The sequence below is a fragment of the Peromyscus maniculatus genome, chromosome 6 (assembly GCF_049852395.1).
Source record: "Peromyscus maniculatus bairdii isolate BWxNUB_F1_BW_parent chromosome 6, HU_Pman_BW_mat_3.1, whole genome shotgun sequence".
In the NCBI taxonomy this organism is placed as follows: Eukaryota; Metazoa; Chordata; class Mammalia; order Rodentia; family Cricetidae; genus Peromyscus; species Peromyscus maniculatus.
In genome coordinates this window covers 94,822,885-94,838,648 of record NC_134857.1, presented here as the reverse complement: position 1 = coordinate 94,838,648, position 15,764 = coordinate 94,822,885, and the positions used below count along the sequence as shown (strand labels likewise).

The 15,764-nt window shown below is 37.7% G+C and overlaps 1 protein-coding gene across 2 annotated transcripts in view; it reads right to left on the bottom strand.

Annotated features, from left to right (window-relative positions):
* The window catches only part of Olfm3 (olfactomedin 3), a 224,509-nt gene that overhangs the window by 37,013 nt on the left and 171,732 nt on the right, over positions 1-15,764 (bottom strand). Inside the window, exons 1-2 of one of the 2 annotated variants that reach the window (XM_006990500.4) lie at positions 11,196-11,339; positions 2,536-2,682 (exon numbers count right to left, since the gene is read on the bottom strand). In XM_006990500.4, the coding sequence (XP_006990562.1) occupies positions 2,536-2,682; positions 11,196-11,324 (276 nt within the window). In that variant the 5' untranslated portion in view covers positions 11,325-11,339. Of the gene's footprint in view, positions 1-2,535; positions 2,683-11,195; positions 11,340-15,764 lie in introns of those variants that run through there. The other variant, XM_006990502.4, reaches the window with a different exon arrangement.

Below are 15,764 nucleotides of genomic sequence, written 5' to 3'. Positions count from 1 at the left end.
AACAGTTGCAGAGACCCACAACTAAGCATTGACCGAGCTAGGGGAGTCCTGCTTAAGAGAGAGAGGAAGGATCCGATGAGCCTGGGGATCAAGGTCATCACAAGGGAACCCACAGAAACAACTAAACCGGGCTCATAGGAGCTAAGAGAGACAACCAATAGTTAGGGAGCTTGCATGGGGCCGACTTAGGTCCTCAATGTATCTGCGACAGTTGTGTAGCTTGGTGTACTTGTAGGACTCCCAGCAGTGGGAGTAAGGGCTGTTCCTAATGCTTTGTCTGGCTCTTGGGTACCTATTCCTCATACTGGGTTGCTTTGCCCAGTCTAAATACAAGGGGCAGAGCTTAGTCCTACAGCAACTTGATATGCCATGCTTTGCTGATACCCTTGGGAAAACTCTGTGAGGTATCTAGGCCTTTAGGCCTAAAATGAATGCCCCAACATCCTAGCGAATTTCAAAGCAGATACCTAGTGTGGTAGAAGTCCGAGATAGGAATCTAGAGAGAGCCCACCACCCACTAGGAGAGAAAAAGCCAAGGAGACTCAGGCCAAATGCAGCTCGGGCCTGAGCCGGGGACCTGTAAGGCCACAAGCGGCTTTTTAGTGAATTCTTGCCACAAATGTTCATCCACCAAATGTAACATGAGTTGCTAAACAGTCTTACTAATAAAAAGTCCAGAGACAGACATTGGGGAAAAAAACTTGAGAGATCAGAGGGATAGGAAAAGCCACAGACAACCTCACCCCATCGACACCTCAAGTCTCCAAAGAGATCTACTTCCTGTATACCCATACCTATATGCCTTCCTGTTCTGCCATCTCATTTCCTCTCTCTGCCCAGCTTCATCATTTCCTGTCTGTCTGTACAGACCTCCAGACCTCTATGGTTAGTGCTAGGATTAAAGGCATGTGTCACCATGCTTGGCTCTGTTCCCAGTGTGACCTTGAACTCACAGAGATCTGGATCTCAGTCTCCTGAACGCTAGGATTAAAGGCATGTGCTACCATCGCCTGACTTCTATGTTTAATATAGTGGCTGGCTTATTCCTCTGATCCTCAGATAAACTTTATTAGGGTGCACAATATTGGGGAACACAACATATCATCACATGCTACCGCACAATACTAATACATTATATGAAGTTATAACATTTAAGAAAATCTTCCTTAGCATTTTATGTAGAAGTAAAAGGATGGTTCAGACTGTCGGTAATCTGAGTAGAAATACAATTTTATAGAAGAGAAAAGTGTATTTAAAAGGCTAAACCCTTTTCTACCAAAATTAATTTCCCTGGTAACTAAAAAATATATTTTAATTTTTCTTGAAAAGATAAGACTAGAAATCAATATCACAAAAGTAATCAAAATATGCCTACAATAATTTCTAACAGTCCAAGATTTTAATGAAAATGGCACCTGCTCTAGCTGGGGGCAGGGAGAATGGACTCTTACACTATAAGGAGGTTTGAGGAGAGAGAGAGAGAGGAAGATGGTGCCAGGGAGAGGGAGAAGAGAAACAGACTTGTTTAGCGAAGGATTCCTAAATGATGCACATAGAGGGAACCTTATGACAGTGAGAAGGAAGTGGTAGCTTGGCTTAAGATAAGGGACATTTGTTTACTTTAGCACGCTAGGTTCTTTCATTCTCCTGGATATCTCAATTTCATGTGGAAAACTTCCCATTTAGTGTCTGGAGTACGTAATCACAAAAATGATACGACACAGAGTGAAGTGGAGAGCATGGTGTCCTCTACAGCACACACTTTCTAATTCATCTCTTTCTTCGCAGGATACTTAAAATTCAAACATGTTGTCATCCTTGCATTGCTCTGACCACCCCAGCTGTCCTACTGCATTCAGAACCCCGCACAGTGCGAGTCTGAATGGCGACCATTGAAAGAAGCACTCATTGGCTTTCTCCCTCCTAAATACACATAAACAACCTTTCATGAGCTGACTCTCATCTGTAAAAGGGAACAAATCAAGGGCATTCTGCATTTGATTGTTATGGATCCAGCTTAAGTAAATTATGGAGAGAATGCCACTGAATGGAACTGAAGAGCTTAATGTTCAAAGGAATGATTTAGAAAATGATGATAAACACTCAGAATTATTCATTATCTGTCCCGATAGCTTGCATATTTCATGTCATTATTTTAACTTCCTAGCAAGATGGTTAGTAAGAGTCTAATGTATGAGCTCAAAGAGCTTTGTGAGATCCTTAGAGCTGAGACTGAATTGTTAGCATCCGAAGAACACTCCTTGCTTCCTGAACCCTGTAAGAGAAAAATTGGCTGGATATTAAGATGTATGGTAGGGAATCTGTCTTAAGAAAGAATAATTACAAAAGGTAAAAAAAAAGCCATAGAAATCAAATAATATAGCCAGAAACTTGAGATACCCTTTTGAAAGAATAGGAAAGGCTCATGTTAAAAGAGAGCTAAGATCAGGACAACTACATGATATTCATAAGCATTCCTTTCTAAGGAATGATAGATTTCAATAAAAATATGCACAGGGAACACAGGCCACATACCTTTTCCAACAGCTGGCGGAGCTGCCTGCTTTTGGCATCCCGGGAACACAGGTTTTGTTCTGGAGCCACCACTGTACAAATGCATCGCCCATCAGGGTCCTGCGCTGAGCTGTACACTTGCCACCCTTCTTTGGGACTAATCTGAGTCTGGGGAGAAGCAACAGCAAACATAAAATGGACTTTCACTATAGGGTAATGAGAAGATAGATTTGTCGTACCATAAGGAAAACTTTCGTTATTTTTTTTTCAAAGTAGGTTTGTCTGTGGGATTTTATTTTGTTGTTGTTTTGTGAGTGTATATGTATATGCATGTGCAGTTCTGACAACCTCTTGTGTCCTCAGGAGCTTTACATCTTGTGTTTGAGATAGGTTTTCTTACTGGTCTGGAATGCCTCAAAGCTAGCTGGCCAGCAATCCTCAGTGATCTGTTAATCTCAGCCTCTCCACTAGTTGCTTTCTGTGTTAGTACTGAAGATCAAATTCAGGTTATCATGACTGTACAGCATTCAGTTGATCTACTCAGCTACTTCCCTAGCCTTTGATTCTTTGAAGTTAGAAGAGGAAAACAAAATCAAATTTACATTGGTTGCAGCTTCATTCTGTTTTACCTGCTTTACAAATGTTACAAAGGAGTTTTGTGTTCTCAGATTCTTCACTGTTTACTGTCTGTGGATATCACATCACTTCTCATGCTTTGTGCACTTTCAGATTTCAACTATGTTTAGACTCTTCTACTAGCCACTTCTTCACAACTTACTGGTCTTTCTACATTAGACATGCTAGTTTTTCCTTCACAAGAGGAATGTAATTAATAGTATATACTTTTCCTTATCATTATGCATGTCTGATATTCTGTAATGAAGCCAAAAATGGTCTTCTGAAAAAATCTGCACCTAACACTCTTAATCATTGTACTTCTAGCTTAAAGGTAGCATCCCAGTTCTGTCAAAATCTTCTTCCTATTTACATTGACAGTTTTACCTCCTGCACTGTTCAACTGTGGCCTTCACTCCAAGAAATTTGGTTTCTGTGTGTCTGATGTATTCATCAGACATTGAACTGCAGCCTACAGTATTGCTATTCATATAACAACTACCTTATTCTATGTAGAAATGGGAAAATTTCCTAACTTGCTTTTTATAAGTATTCTATCAAGTGCAAAAAATGTCATCCGTAGTTTGCCTCACGATTGTCTTCTTTTTCAAGACAAATCTCAGAAGATTTTCAAATAATATACACAGATGATATACTCTTCATTCTGTGCTGGTGGAAGAGTCTTTCCATGACTAGACTTGAAGCTCTATAAACTGAAGGTGTCTCTGTTAACAAACTTGGATGCTTCATTTTTCTACCTTAATTTGTTTCTGTTGTATAAGAGAAGTTTTAAGAATGGCTTGGTGTACCTTCTAGCCACTCATTGTCTCACTTGCTCAGAGCATCAATTTTTCTTATCTAATTAAGCTTTTCTTTGATGATTTCCTTAACGGAAGAATGATGCTTTGGTGAATTCCACTGGGCAGCTCCCCTCCACTGACTTACTGATACAACCATACAAAGAATCAACAAAGGAGCAGGAAGTTCTATTACTGTTATTCTTTTCACAGCATGGGGTGTAGATTTCAATTCTAATGTCCTACAACTCTTGCCATAGGCCTCTGTCATCTCATACAAAAAACCAACACACAGGGTGCATTGTGAACATATACTGGAAGAGTCATAAACTCTAAACTCAAGAATCTCATAAAGATATCACAAGCCTTGCCTTTGCTTTTTAATAAAAGACCTATCTTTTAGGCTCTTCATAGCTAACTGAATTTTTAAAGATAATTCCTATGCTATTTTTTATTCTTGAGTGTATTGACTTCTTAATATAACCCATCTTTCTATATACCACTAATCTTTTCTAGCTCTTATTCCTGCATATTCAGTTAAAGAGAAAAAGATGTTCTTAGAATCGTGTTACTAAAATTAAATAAGATATTAACTAGAAGTAGGTTATCTGTTTTAGTTATAAGGGAAAAATTCAGAGATTATCCACAGGATGAAAATAGGAATGACTTAACAGAGTAGTTTTTATGATTTAATTGAAGGCTTAAGCTGAGCAATGGCTTGGGGTTAATTTCTCTGGACATAGGCCCTTTGGGCTTCTTGTAACATTGAACACATATCTCAAATATGCCATAAAATTAAAGCTTGGCTCTAGAATAAATTTAGCTTTTGGACAAAGGAGCAAGGCCACCCAATTATCATATTAAAATATTTTAACAGCAGTGCAAACACTGATTATTAAGGCTGTCAGCGTTTATACTGACGTGTGCTTGCTTAGTGCTTTGGAGCTACTGTGAAGCTTGTCACACAGGGCAATGTGGTGGTCACTCTCTGTTGTTGACACAAGTGAGAAAGGTGAGCAGGGTTTGATGTCCATTTAGTGTTCCCTGGAACCTCCTTCTTAATAATAGTAATGACTCCAGCCATGTTTAGACCTTTAATTGTCTCCTAAGAATTATTGAAGAGTTGTGTCCTTCTGGACTGCAGTTACTTTGAATGATCTAAAGTATAAAATCTCACCCTTGTGTTAAGAAAACCAAAGTGCCTAGCAGTTCTGTAGATTTTGATACAAAACCCTGTATTGGGGACAATGACAAATAGAGAAGCTTTGTAAGTATTTCTAGCATTCTCTTTTAGGGTTCCCAACTAGCATTGAAAAGACAACCAAAATAAAACCAACTGTGATCTCAGGTGGAAGGACATATTTAGATATTTTTGGATACCCAGGACAAAAGACCTGCTCCAATTCTGACCTACAATAACAATTATTCAAATGTCAGTAAAACTCACATGCCAGGAATATCAAGCATATGTGGATCTCTAGGAGTTGTGGGGAGGATTACATAACTTATTGTCCCTTAATACCTTGTTATTTTTTAGGTCTAGGTGATACCATTCTGACCAATCTTGCAACACAAAGGAACTTTCCACATTCACACAGAGAATAATCAGTATAATTGAGGTTTGAACTTGTGAAGTCTGATCATAAGACATGAAGCTTCAACACCATATTGAACTATCAATCATTTCAGTCTCCCCTAATACATGATGCCATCACCCCAATACAGCATCTATTTATACTATGGTGAAGCAAAGTAGTTGAACCCAGAAAGTGAATACCATTGATAACAAATGGTCTAAAGCATCCATACACAGAAGCCATTACTGATGCAGTTCTTTTTGAACTCTTTGTGTTAATTAGAAGAACTAAATGAACCATTTAGCAGTTTTTATTATTACAATACTCATGAAATATTTAAGGATGCACTAAATAAGAGAATTAAAACAATCATTTAAAATTGTATCTGGTCTGAGTTCTTTGATTATAATTTAATTGCAGATCTATGCTTTACAAACATAAAGATACCACCTGAGAATTTTTCTAAACCACAGAGACTTGTGACAGGAAAGATGTATCCTCAGAAGCAGAAAAAGAAGATCAAAATACATTACATTTCAGTGGGTTTTCCTTATAGCATCCTTTCTCTTGTAATTGGATTCATTTCTTACAAACCAATTGCCCTTAGAAACAGATGATGTTTTTTTATGTTACTTACAAGGAAGCCACAATGTAAAGAACTTAAAGCATTTTTTCCAAGCCACTATTTAGTATGAACATGTACGTTTTCTATAACTTTCAACCCAGTGTTCTCTATGTTCATTCTCTACAGATAGATCATCTATATCCATTTACTGATAGTCCTAAGCAGGACTGTAGAGGAAACAAGCCCTGCCCCCAACAGGTGATTCTCAGCAGGCAGGGGGGCATTATCTTGTGTGGGAACATGTGATCACTATGACCCCAGAAAAACAGCAAGGTAAAGTGTAGCAATTGCATTGCTCCCACTGAACGGACTGCAGTCATTTCCCAGGGTCCAGACAGCATAGAAGGCCAAGGAAAGGATCTCACACCTTTGAATAGAAACAAGTTGGCAGGTTGAGCATTATTAGATTTTGCTTTTCATGTTCAGTTTGTAGGTATTTCCCCAAAATAAAGAACAATGAAGAAAGAAATGCAGGGTCAAAATACAAAAAAATGGGGTCTGACATAGGAGATGTAATGTAGAAAACCCCTTCATTAAAACCTAGATTTAAGAGTGGTTTTATCTAAGGATATATGGGTCTTGTTCCAGAGAGTGAAGTGGAGTTGAGAATATTAATGGCTTTGGTTGAAAAGAAAGGGAAAATGTGAAGATAGGAATTAGAGAGAGGTTGAGAGATCATGCTAGAAGCTATGCTGTGGAGGATGTGTTAATAAAGATGTCACTCCGTAGCAGCTTTCTTGCTATTACTTACAAGAATCTTTGGGACTGAAATAAGTAAATATTCTTCATTCAAGGAATCCTTCAGACTTTAAAGAGGAAAAAACAACAACAATAGAAACAGCAAAATCATCATCAACTTTAAGGTGCCCATCTCCGTCCATATTGCTTGAAAATCCCAATGAGTTGGGAGTTGGCCATAAAAGTTTTACTTCATCACATCTTTCTGTCCAGTGAAATGTCATGCACATGTTTTTGTGCTATTGTTTGACTTCTGCCTGATAAGGACACAGTGTTTCATGGGCAGCCCTCCCACTGTGGAAAACTGAGGGTTGTCACTTGAAATTCTCTCAGGAAATTTTCCTATGAGTCCCTACTTGCTTCAGACTCTCAAACAAGAATAAATCCACTCCTGTCCTTTGGATGATGCTTCTATAAAAAGGCAATTATCACATTTTCTGTTATTCTGAAGATTTGCTATTCTGAGCTTTCAATCAACTCTCACTAACTTTCTTATTTGTCCTATCACATAATGGACATGGCCTAAGGGTTTGGGAGAGAAAAACAGTCCGATTAATTTCTTTTTTTAAAGGCAGTATAATGGAAAGGAGGCATATACATGACACTGGGCTCCTTCCTTACCACCGCAAAATAAGCAAACCCCAAACACCTGGATCAATAACAGCTGGCAAAATTAGACATCATCACTCCAACTATAAAGCCACATTTGTTATTGTAGGGTAAGATCCTTGGAGGACTACCAAGGCTGTGTTTCATAGTATTACAGAACTTAACTGACTATGCATCAGAGTAGTTGCATATGAGGAGAAGCCAGATAGATGTGTGAAAACGTAGCAAAACAAATGGTTTATGCCCCCAGGTCCCTTCAAGGCCTCTTCCTGCCACAGCAGTAGGGCTGGCTATTTGGGAACAATATCTGCTGAACAGTCTCTGCTTTTTTTTTTTTTTTTTAATTGCTCTTTCCCGGGTTATTCTTGGTAATGTTTCCACAGCATGAGGGATTTTTCAGAAGCTCAGCCTCCAGGGGAAATGACTCTTCATCAGAGAGAAGTGCCAGAGGGGGCCTGAGCCTGCAGAGACCTGAAGCAGACTCCCCCAGCTTCTCCAAAGGCCATGGGCCCACTCCAGTGTGTAGAGGAAAAAGAACAAAACTCAAGCGAAAACTAAGAGTGATATCAACATTTGAAGATAAGTAAGAGGGCCTTCATGACTTAAAGAGTTGTATTTAATTAGCTCTTGGTAGACAGCATCCTGTGACTTTGAAACCCCCCTCAGTTCTTGAAACAAATGCACACTTCCTATTTTATAGGCACCTGCTTAAACTGATTTAGTTGTCTCTTAGCATTTCGAACTTTTTTTAAAGAGAAACTATGATAATATTTGCATAACTCTGCATTTTGTTCTTTCTTCCTGTTATAATGATGTACAATGACATACAAACATGAAGCATATCTGAGATGTGTGTGCATGTGTGTGCATGTGTATGTGTGTAATTTCTACATAGTTGCAGGTTAATCTCATTTATATTGATTAACATAGATGTAGAACATAGGAGGGGAAAAATTGATGAAGACAGCTGACCCACTACATTTAGCTGTACGTACTGTTCCAAAGAAGTGTGTCTCCTTCATCTAATTAATTTTCTGGACAGAAAGCTCTGTGGAAACAGAAGCAGTGTTCCCTTATGGAATTATATGAAAGAAAATAGGGGGGAAATTCCCTTAGTCAGGAAACTCTCTTTACTACTTCCATGATGTCCATAAAGCCACTTAGGTGTTTCTTTCCTTCTTTACTGCAAGAACTTAGAGAATGATAGGTATCAAGTTGCGTTACATTGCTTTTTTTCTTACTCTGTGAGGTCAAGGAGATGAGGAAACATATTTTAAAAGGTGAGGATATAGGTGTGTAGTAGATGGACAGATAAGTGTCCAGGAAAATGAGAAACAGTTTGAGCAAGGCAGAGTGAAGCCAATAGACACTTGAAGCCATGAAGGCTAAGGACTAGAAAGTGAAAGCCTGGAGACATGGTGCACTAGGCAGAACTGTGGTCTCGTGTTTTGATTCTAGATGGTTACTATAGAAATCCCATTGGCCACATGCATATTTGGAGTCAGCTGTCCCGCTTGTAGAGTGAAGATGATGGATTATCTCACTCAGAACACAACTTAAACCCCAGAGCTCTAGGTTTGTGTGAAGTATCTTCACTGGGGCAAGGGTTTGATTGTGTAGGAAGCAAGCAGATGGTAGAAGCCCAGCAAATGTTTCCTCCTGCCTGTTATTTGACCCGGAACCTCTTTCACACCTTGTATTTCTTTTTCAGCTTTAATTGAAAAAATAATATTCTTCACATATTATCTAAGATTTAATTTGCAACATCAATAAACAAGAGAATAAATACATGATATTGCTAATGACAGTGTGAACACAGCCAGACCAGGCAGTTTCAAAGGTCTGATATAACCTTCCAGCATCAACATTTTATATTTCTCTGAAGATGTACTGATTTGCTTGTTCTTCACCATGGAGAGTCTAGGCTACGAACAATCATCTTGAATAATTAGATAAGACCCTAGTTCTCTTTCAAGAATCAAATAAGATAAAATAATTTTTTTGTAATCTAATATTTTTTCACTTCAGAAAATACCAGCATACCACTTATTGGTGTGTAATTATGAGCCATATGAGACATTCAGAATTCTCTAAGTTTTTCTGAGTTTGTTTTTGTTTTCCAAGGAACAGCTAAAGTGAGAATTGATGTATTGGGATATATCCATGTCTATAGCAATGGTTCATGTTTTGACTAATAAATTATCAACTAGCCATCATTCATTTTGAACTTAAAAACATATTTAAAATCCTTAGAGAGAAAAGTATGACTCTTGGAAATTTAGTTCTCTTCATTTAATAACAGTAGAAAACATTATGTTGTTGCCTATATATACAAAAAAGTATATACCTGTAGTTAATATGCCAAACTTGATATATGATTCATTATTTGTTAACATTATCTTTTTAAGAGTGTTAATTAAACAACTGTGTCTTTAAAAATAAAAAAACCTTGTAAACAGTTGGCTCAGTAAGTATTAAATAAGTAAAAAAAAATGTGTTGTATAAATGTGCACTAATTACATATCATGCTATCTGTATGACTGCAAATCTTGACAACTCTGCTGCAAGGCCTTACTATGCAGGTTATGGAGAAATTCTCTACACAGAGGGCCCCGAGGTACCATGTGGGACTCCAGAAAAGTAAGATGGGGAAGGCAGGTTGTATCCGGTCACCATGTGTTTCACTGGTGTCTCCATACTGGGAAAAACTGGCAAATTATGTAATTAATTTAGTCAGACTACACAGCTAATTGTACATTGATTTATAAGTTATTATTAGAAACTACAAACAACAATGAAAATGGAGGGCTTCTTTTCTTTGCATATTTCACTAGAACGATGTACAAGATAGAAACTTCAAGTATTATATTTTTTTCTAAATGTTTTATTTGATAGCAGGACATTTTTAAGAATGTCTTTTATTTGAAATTTTACATTATCATTTGAAACACTATTAATTTATATTTTTCTTAAAGTACTTACGACTGTGGATAAACACACCTAATTTCAAAATATCTGAGAAGCCTTTACTAAAATATAGTAAGGTTAAGACTTATTAATTTTATATGGATAAAGAATACATAAGATGGATTTATGCCAGGAAAATTCTGTATAAAATATTAAACAATACAAGAAGAAGTTTTTATCAGGTATGATTTCTATGGTTCACAATCCTTAGTTGTTTTAAATATCTTTTTTGGCAGGTTTTAAATTGCTGAGGTCGTTTTATAATTCATTTATGCTTAAAAGGTGTTGGCTTCTCTGACAGAATTAATTACAAACTGCCATAGGCATTGCATTCCAAAAGAAGAGCCTGCTGTGGGAAAAACAGATTAGGAAGAATATCCTCTATAGTTCATTCTGTAGGAAAAGTTACAAAGGTTTCAGATATTACATGAAATATAATAGTTAGAAACAAAGCACATTAAGGAATTCTTCCAGATCTCAAGTCAATTTAGTTAAAACATATAATTCTTAAGAATTTAATGAGACCAGCCTTCCTCTTTAGAGCTGATTCCCCAGCAGTCCCCTCTCCCTCGTTTCTGGGTGTAACTTTAAAGTCTTCATAAATATCCATGAGTAAAGTTATCACACAGCTATTCTACCTTTGAAGTCCACCAATAAAGAGAGCAGCAGACTCCCAGCCTTTGAAATTTACAACGCCCACTATTTTAATACACCCAACATCCCAAGATGGCCAAACCCAACAGAGTGACTTACTAAAGTATCTGGAGCCGACAGCCTCGTGGTGTTCAGTCCTACCAGGGATGGGAGAGTTTGGGACATCCAGTTTGAGATCATTGCCATCGTACTGAGCACAGCGCCAAGCTTCAGCAGTGGAGCACTCATTGCTGTGGAGCTAATGAGTTTTCATAGTGACTGATTAGGATCCCGAGCCGGGCTGGCAGCGGGAGGCGTGACTGCAGCCAGCCACATCTACAGCATGAAAAGAGATCAACAGCCCAGCTCTAATCACCAGGCAGATCTGGAAAGCTCCTTCCCCCCACCCTCATGGCAAGTGTTTTGCCTTCTTTCTCCTCCCTTCTAGGACACTTGGCTGGACAAACAAAATATTCTTGCTAGGGCTTGGTTCGTAATGCTCAAAGCAGAGGTTGGAGGACAGGAGATGGGGAGCTTTTCCAGCCCCACTGTACTGTGACCACCCTGAACAGAGTCGTTTCCTCTGGGTTTTGTGTACAATCAGTTTCTCTTTATCATTCATAGCAAAGTCAAAAGCCTCTAAATGGGGTTCTGCCAAAGTGCACATTCCAAACGCCAAACTCAATTTGTACAGATTTCTCTGGGCAAGACCAGAGTGCCTTCAGGAGGGCATAAAAAACAGTCTGTGAGTGATTTCCAAGATGATCATGCAGTGCGAACAGGAGATTGCTTGTTCACACAGCAACTTAAGATCAGTGTCATCACTTTAAAATACAGCCAAAGACCAACAGCTACTGCCTGTGTGAATGTCGCGTCTAGGCACCTCACACCCTTACATCCTAACAGAAACTTGTGTTGGAGAATTCCTTGTTTCTGGCTTTCCCTTCGAGAGCCCAGGGTTTCCCTTCTCCTTTGGAGATTCTCAGCCCTACATCAGACTTGGTTAACTCTATTTCCACTTTGTGTTGTATCAAGGAACAGTACTGAAGACTGTGACTTGTGAGAATGTGTGATCTATTAAAAGTGGTTGCCAGAGCTGTGAGGATCTGGTTGCTGTTCCCTACTTGCCAACAGTCAGTCTGGCTGGTGACATAACCTTCCTTGATTTTAGTATTTTCCTATAAAACACATAGGGGTACGTTTCAGGCTGAGGCCCTTTCCAGCTCTGAAATTCAAATATGTGGGGTTTCATTATATTATTTCTGCAGATATGACAAACAGGCTACATCTAAATCTCAGATTCTGGATGGAACAAATTAAGGCCACAGTATATTTTTTAATCCATTTATGCATTTTAAAGTAAAAATGGAGAAAAATGTATCAGGGAAATATGGGTGAATTAAGATTAATTGGAAAGAATTGAGACATAGGAAAGAAAAACACCATTGTTATTCCTTAGGTAATTCTATTGATTGTATATAAGATTTTTACTCACACACACATACACACACATATTTTAACAGTGTTAACAGGACAACTAAAATATTTAATAAAGTTGAAAGAGATACTTACTTTATAGTGTGTGTATGCTTTATCCTCAAGGAACTTTAAAGTGTGGTAGATGCTAAAAGCCTTCAAATGTTCCTTGAATCCATTAGCTTGGAATCTAGACCATATTCATTTCTCTTTAAAATACATTGTCTTTGTGTTTTAAAAATCATACTCAGAAAACCAGATACTATTTCTTTTTGTCCTTCAAAAAACTAGGCCATCTGAGAGATCAATGAGGATTAAGCACATCAGTCTATGTACAAAGTAGAGAGGAACAGCAGTCAAGGGACACAGTGTGGCATTTTACATTAGTGTTACAGTCTTATAATGCAAGAATACAAAGGAGCTCAAGAAATCTAAATGCTATGAAAATACACCTGGAATTCAACCAGTTTTAATAAAGGAGAGGGTGTCTTTAGCAAAGTTTAATATCCACAATTGATAATTAATATACATGCAATTATGGGATAATTTAAGAAGCAATGTGGCAGATGGTAATTGTACTCATTAATGAACTATCAGTCAAGAAAATAATAGCATCTTTCGAAGAATATAGGAATGACTGCCAGAGAAGAATGGGGCTCTTACTTGAAAATTACAAAGAAAGGGGAAAATATGAAAAGAAACACAACTGGAATGCTGCATTCAATTTCCCAGAGATGCAAATAAGTGAACATGAATACTGAAAAAGAACAATGGTCCAAGAGTATGATTTAGTCATGTTTATGAACAGCATAAAAGCTGAAATGTGTTGTTGTTACAAGAGGTCTAAGTGCCACATTGAAGTATAAAAGCTCGAATTATAATGATTATTAATTGTAAGAAATAAAAATAACTTCAATTTACAAAGACCTAAATAGTTTGCAGTACTCTCACAATGTATCCAGATGGAGGCTCAGATTTTTCTGTATGGAAGTTAGCAACTTGTGTTCAAGAGAAGAAATCCCCTGGTTTTAGAATTTCCACAGCACAGTGTCAGTGGTAACAGAATAAATAGCCAAGATTCCATCTAGAAACAGGAATGATGGCAAGATTCAAGGCTCCAGGGCCACCCAAATATGTCCTAAATTTTATCTGGTATGCAATGCTATGGCTTAAGGCAAAGCTGTGATGCCATTAGTTTCATGTGGTGAAATACAACTGGCACTTTTAGGATTCAGGGTAGACATGCAGGAGTACAGAGAGAACAATAAGAATGGAAGACAAGAAAATTCACTTAGAGTTATATTCCCATAGTTTAGGAAAGAGATGGTGAGATGCCAGAAGAAGAAACTCTCAGTGGCATTGGTAAGGATTTTTATGGAATTGTGGCAGCCCATAGTCTATAATAGATGTGAGAAGTGACAGAATAGTGTCCACTAGCAATCCTAGATTTTAATGTGAGGATGGGCACAATTCATCTGGATGAGAAGTAGAGAGAGACAGGATTATGGCTTTAGGTATAAGATTGAATGCCTTGTCCCACACCCAATGTGAGTCAACTGTGCTATAAAGAGTTACAGGATGGTGATGTGTCCACATCTGAAGTTCAGGTAAACAGTTAATTATTAAGGTCATGCAGCCTATATATTATGTGAAGACTGCACAGTTCAAAAAAAATAATAGTTAATGAATGACAGTCTTAAAACCACTTGGGGTTTATTTTGTCTTTAATTAAAGATAATCATTTGATTTATTACCTATGCACATTATTAAAAGTTAACAAACATAATACCCTCTATTTCAGAAAAATGATAAAAATGATAATGTTCTAACCCAACAATCTCACAGAAAATGCAACCTGACTACAAATTTACTTTCTTTTTACACTCTCATAGCAAATCAATAACTATAAAATCTAGAATCATAAATTATGGCACATGGAATGTTGAAACCTATTGACTAATATGTTTATTCATTATTTTTTAAATGGTAGCCTGTCTGGTTATTTCAGAGAGTGTTTAATGAAAGAACTATACACTAAATTAATAAGCAAATGTATATTAAGTGAAAAGATTTATAGCCAATATCATACAACACTGGCATGCTTTGTCACTGTAAGTTTTCCCTTTGATTTGAAGTGTAAAAGTTTAGCATTGCTTTAATTTTCAAAATATGCTTCCTAATTTGGGGGCTACTGTGTGCTACTGTGTGTATTTGTGTACCTGTGAGTGTGTGTTTACGTGTGTGTGTGTGTGTGTGTGTGTGTGTGTGTGTGTGTTTGTGTGTGTGTGTGTGTGTATGTGTTCATGTTTCTGGGTACTATAGCCTAAGCACATACTATAGGTACATGTTGATTGGATAAAAAATAACAGCTAAGCTAAAATGGACTTGAGAAATGGCTAGGAATAAGCCAATTAAAATGGACTATGAAAAGACATAGCATCAAACAGAAAACAAAGGGCCGTAGGCATCAGGCCTAGAAGCAGCCCTCCTTTTACTGCAGCACTGAGAGGCACAGGTGATCTTTCTCTGAATTGCACCCTTACCAGTGAGGTGACATTAACAGTTATTCTCTCTGAAACTACATATTCTCATCTGCAAATGGAGAATGGCTGTGTGCAATGGCTATTTAAAGGACCGGAATAAAGAATGCCTTTGGCAGTGTTTGTAACATGTCATGCATTCAATACATGGTAACTCATGCTGGATATGAAATGATAGCATTGAGACTGACTGAAAAAAGTGGCTGAAAAGAGCAGCTGATGGACAATGCTGTTTAAAGAATCAAAACTGTACAACGTTGCAGACTATCTGAATTGAGTTTTTAGGACACACAGTCATGCATTTCAGTCACTGTTATAGGTGAAGAAAGCAATACAACTTTCTTGCATGCCATCAAGTTCCACTGTAGATACAGTCCTAATATCAATATACCAAGTTAAAGAGAAGGTCTGAATGATGTGATCCTTCCAATGCTGAGAACTTCAAACACTTACAAAAGAATTTTTTTTTTCCAAGACAGAGTTTCTCTGTAACAGCCTTAACCATCCTGGAACTCGCTCTGTAGACCAGGTTGATTTCCAACTCAGAAATCCGCCTACCTCTGCCTCCTAAGTGCTAGGATTAAAGGTGTTAACCACCACTGCCTGGCTACAAAAGAACTTTGTATAGTTGCATGACCATAACTCCCACCTGCATAATTTTTCTCCACATACT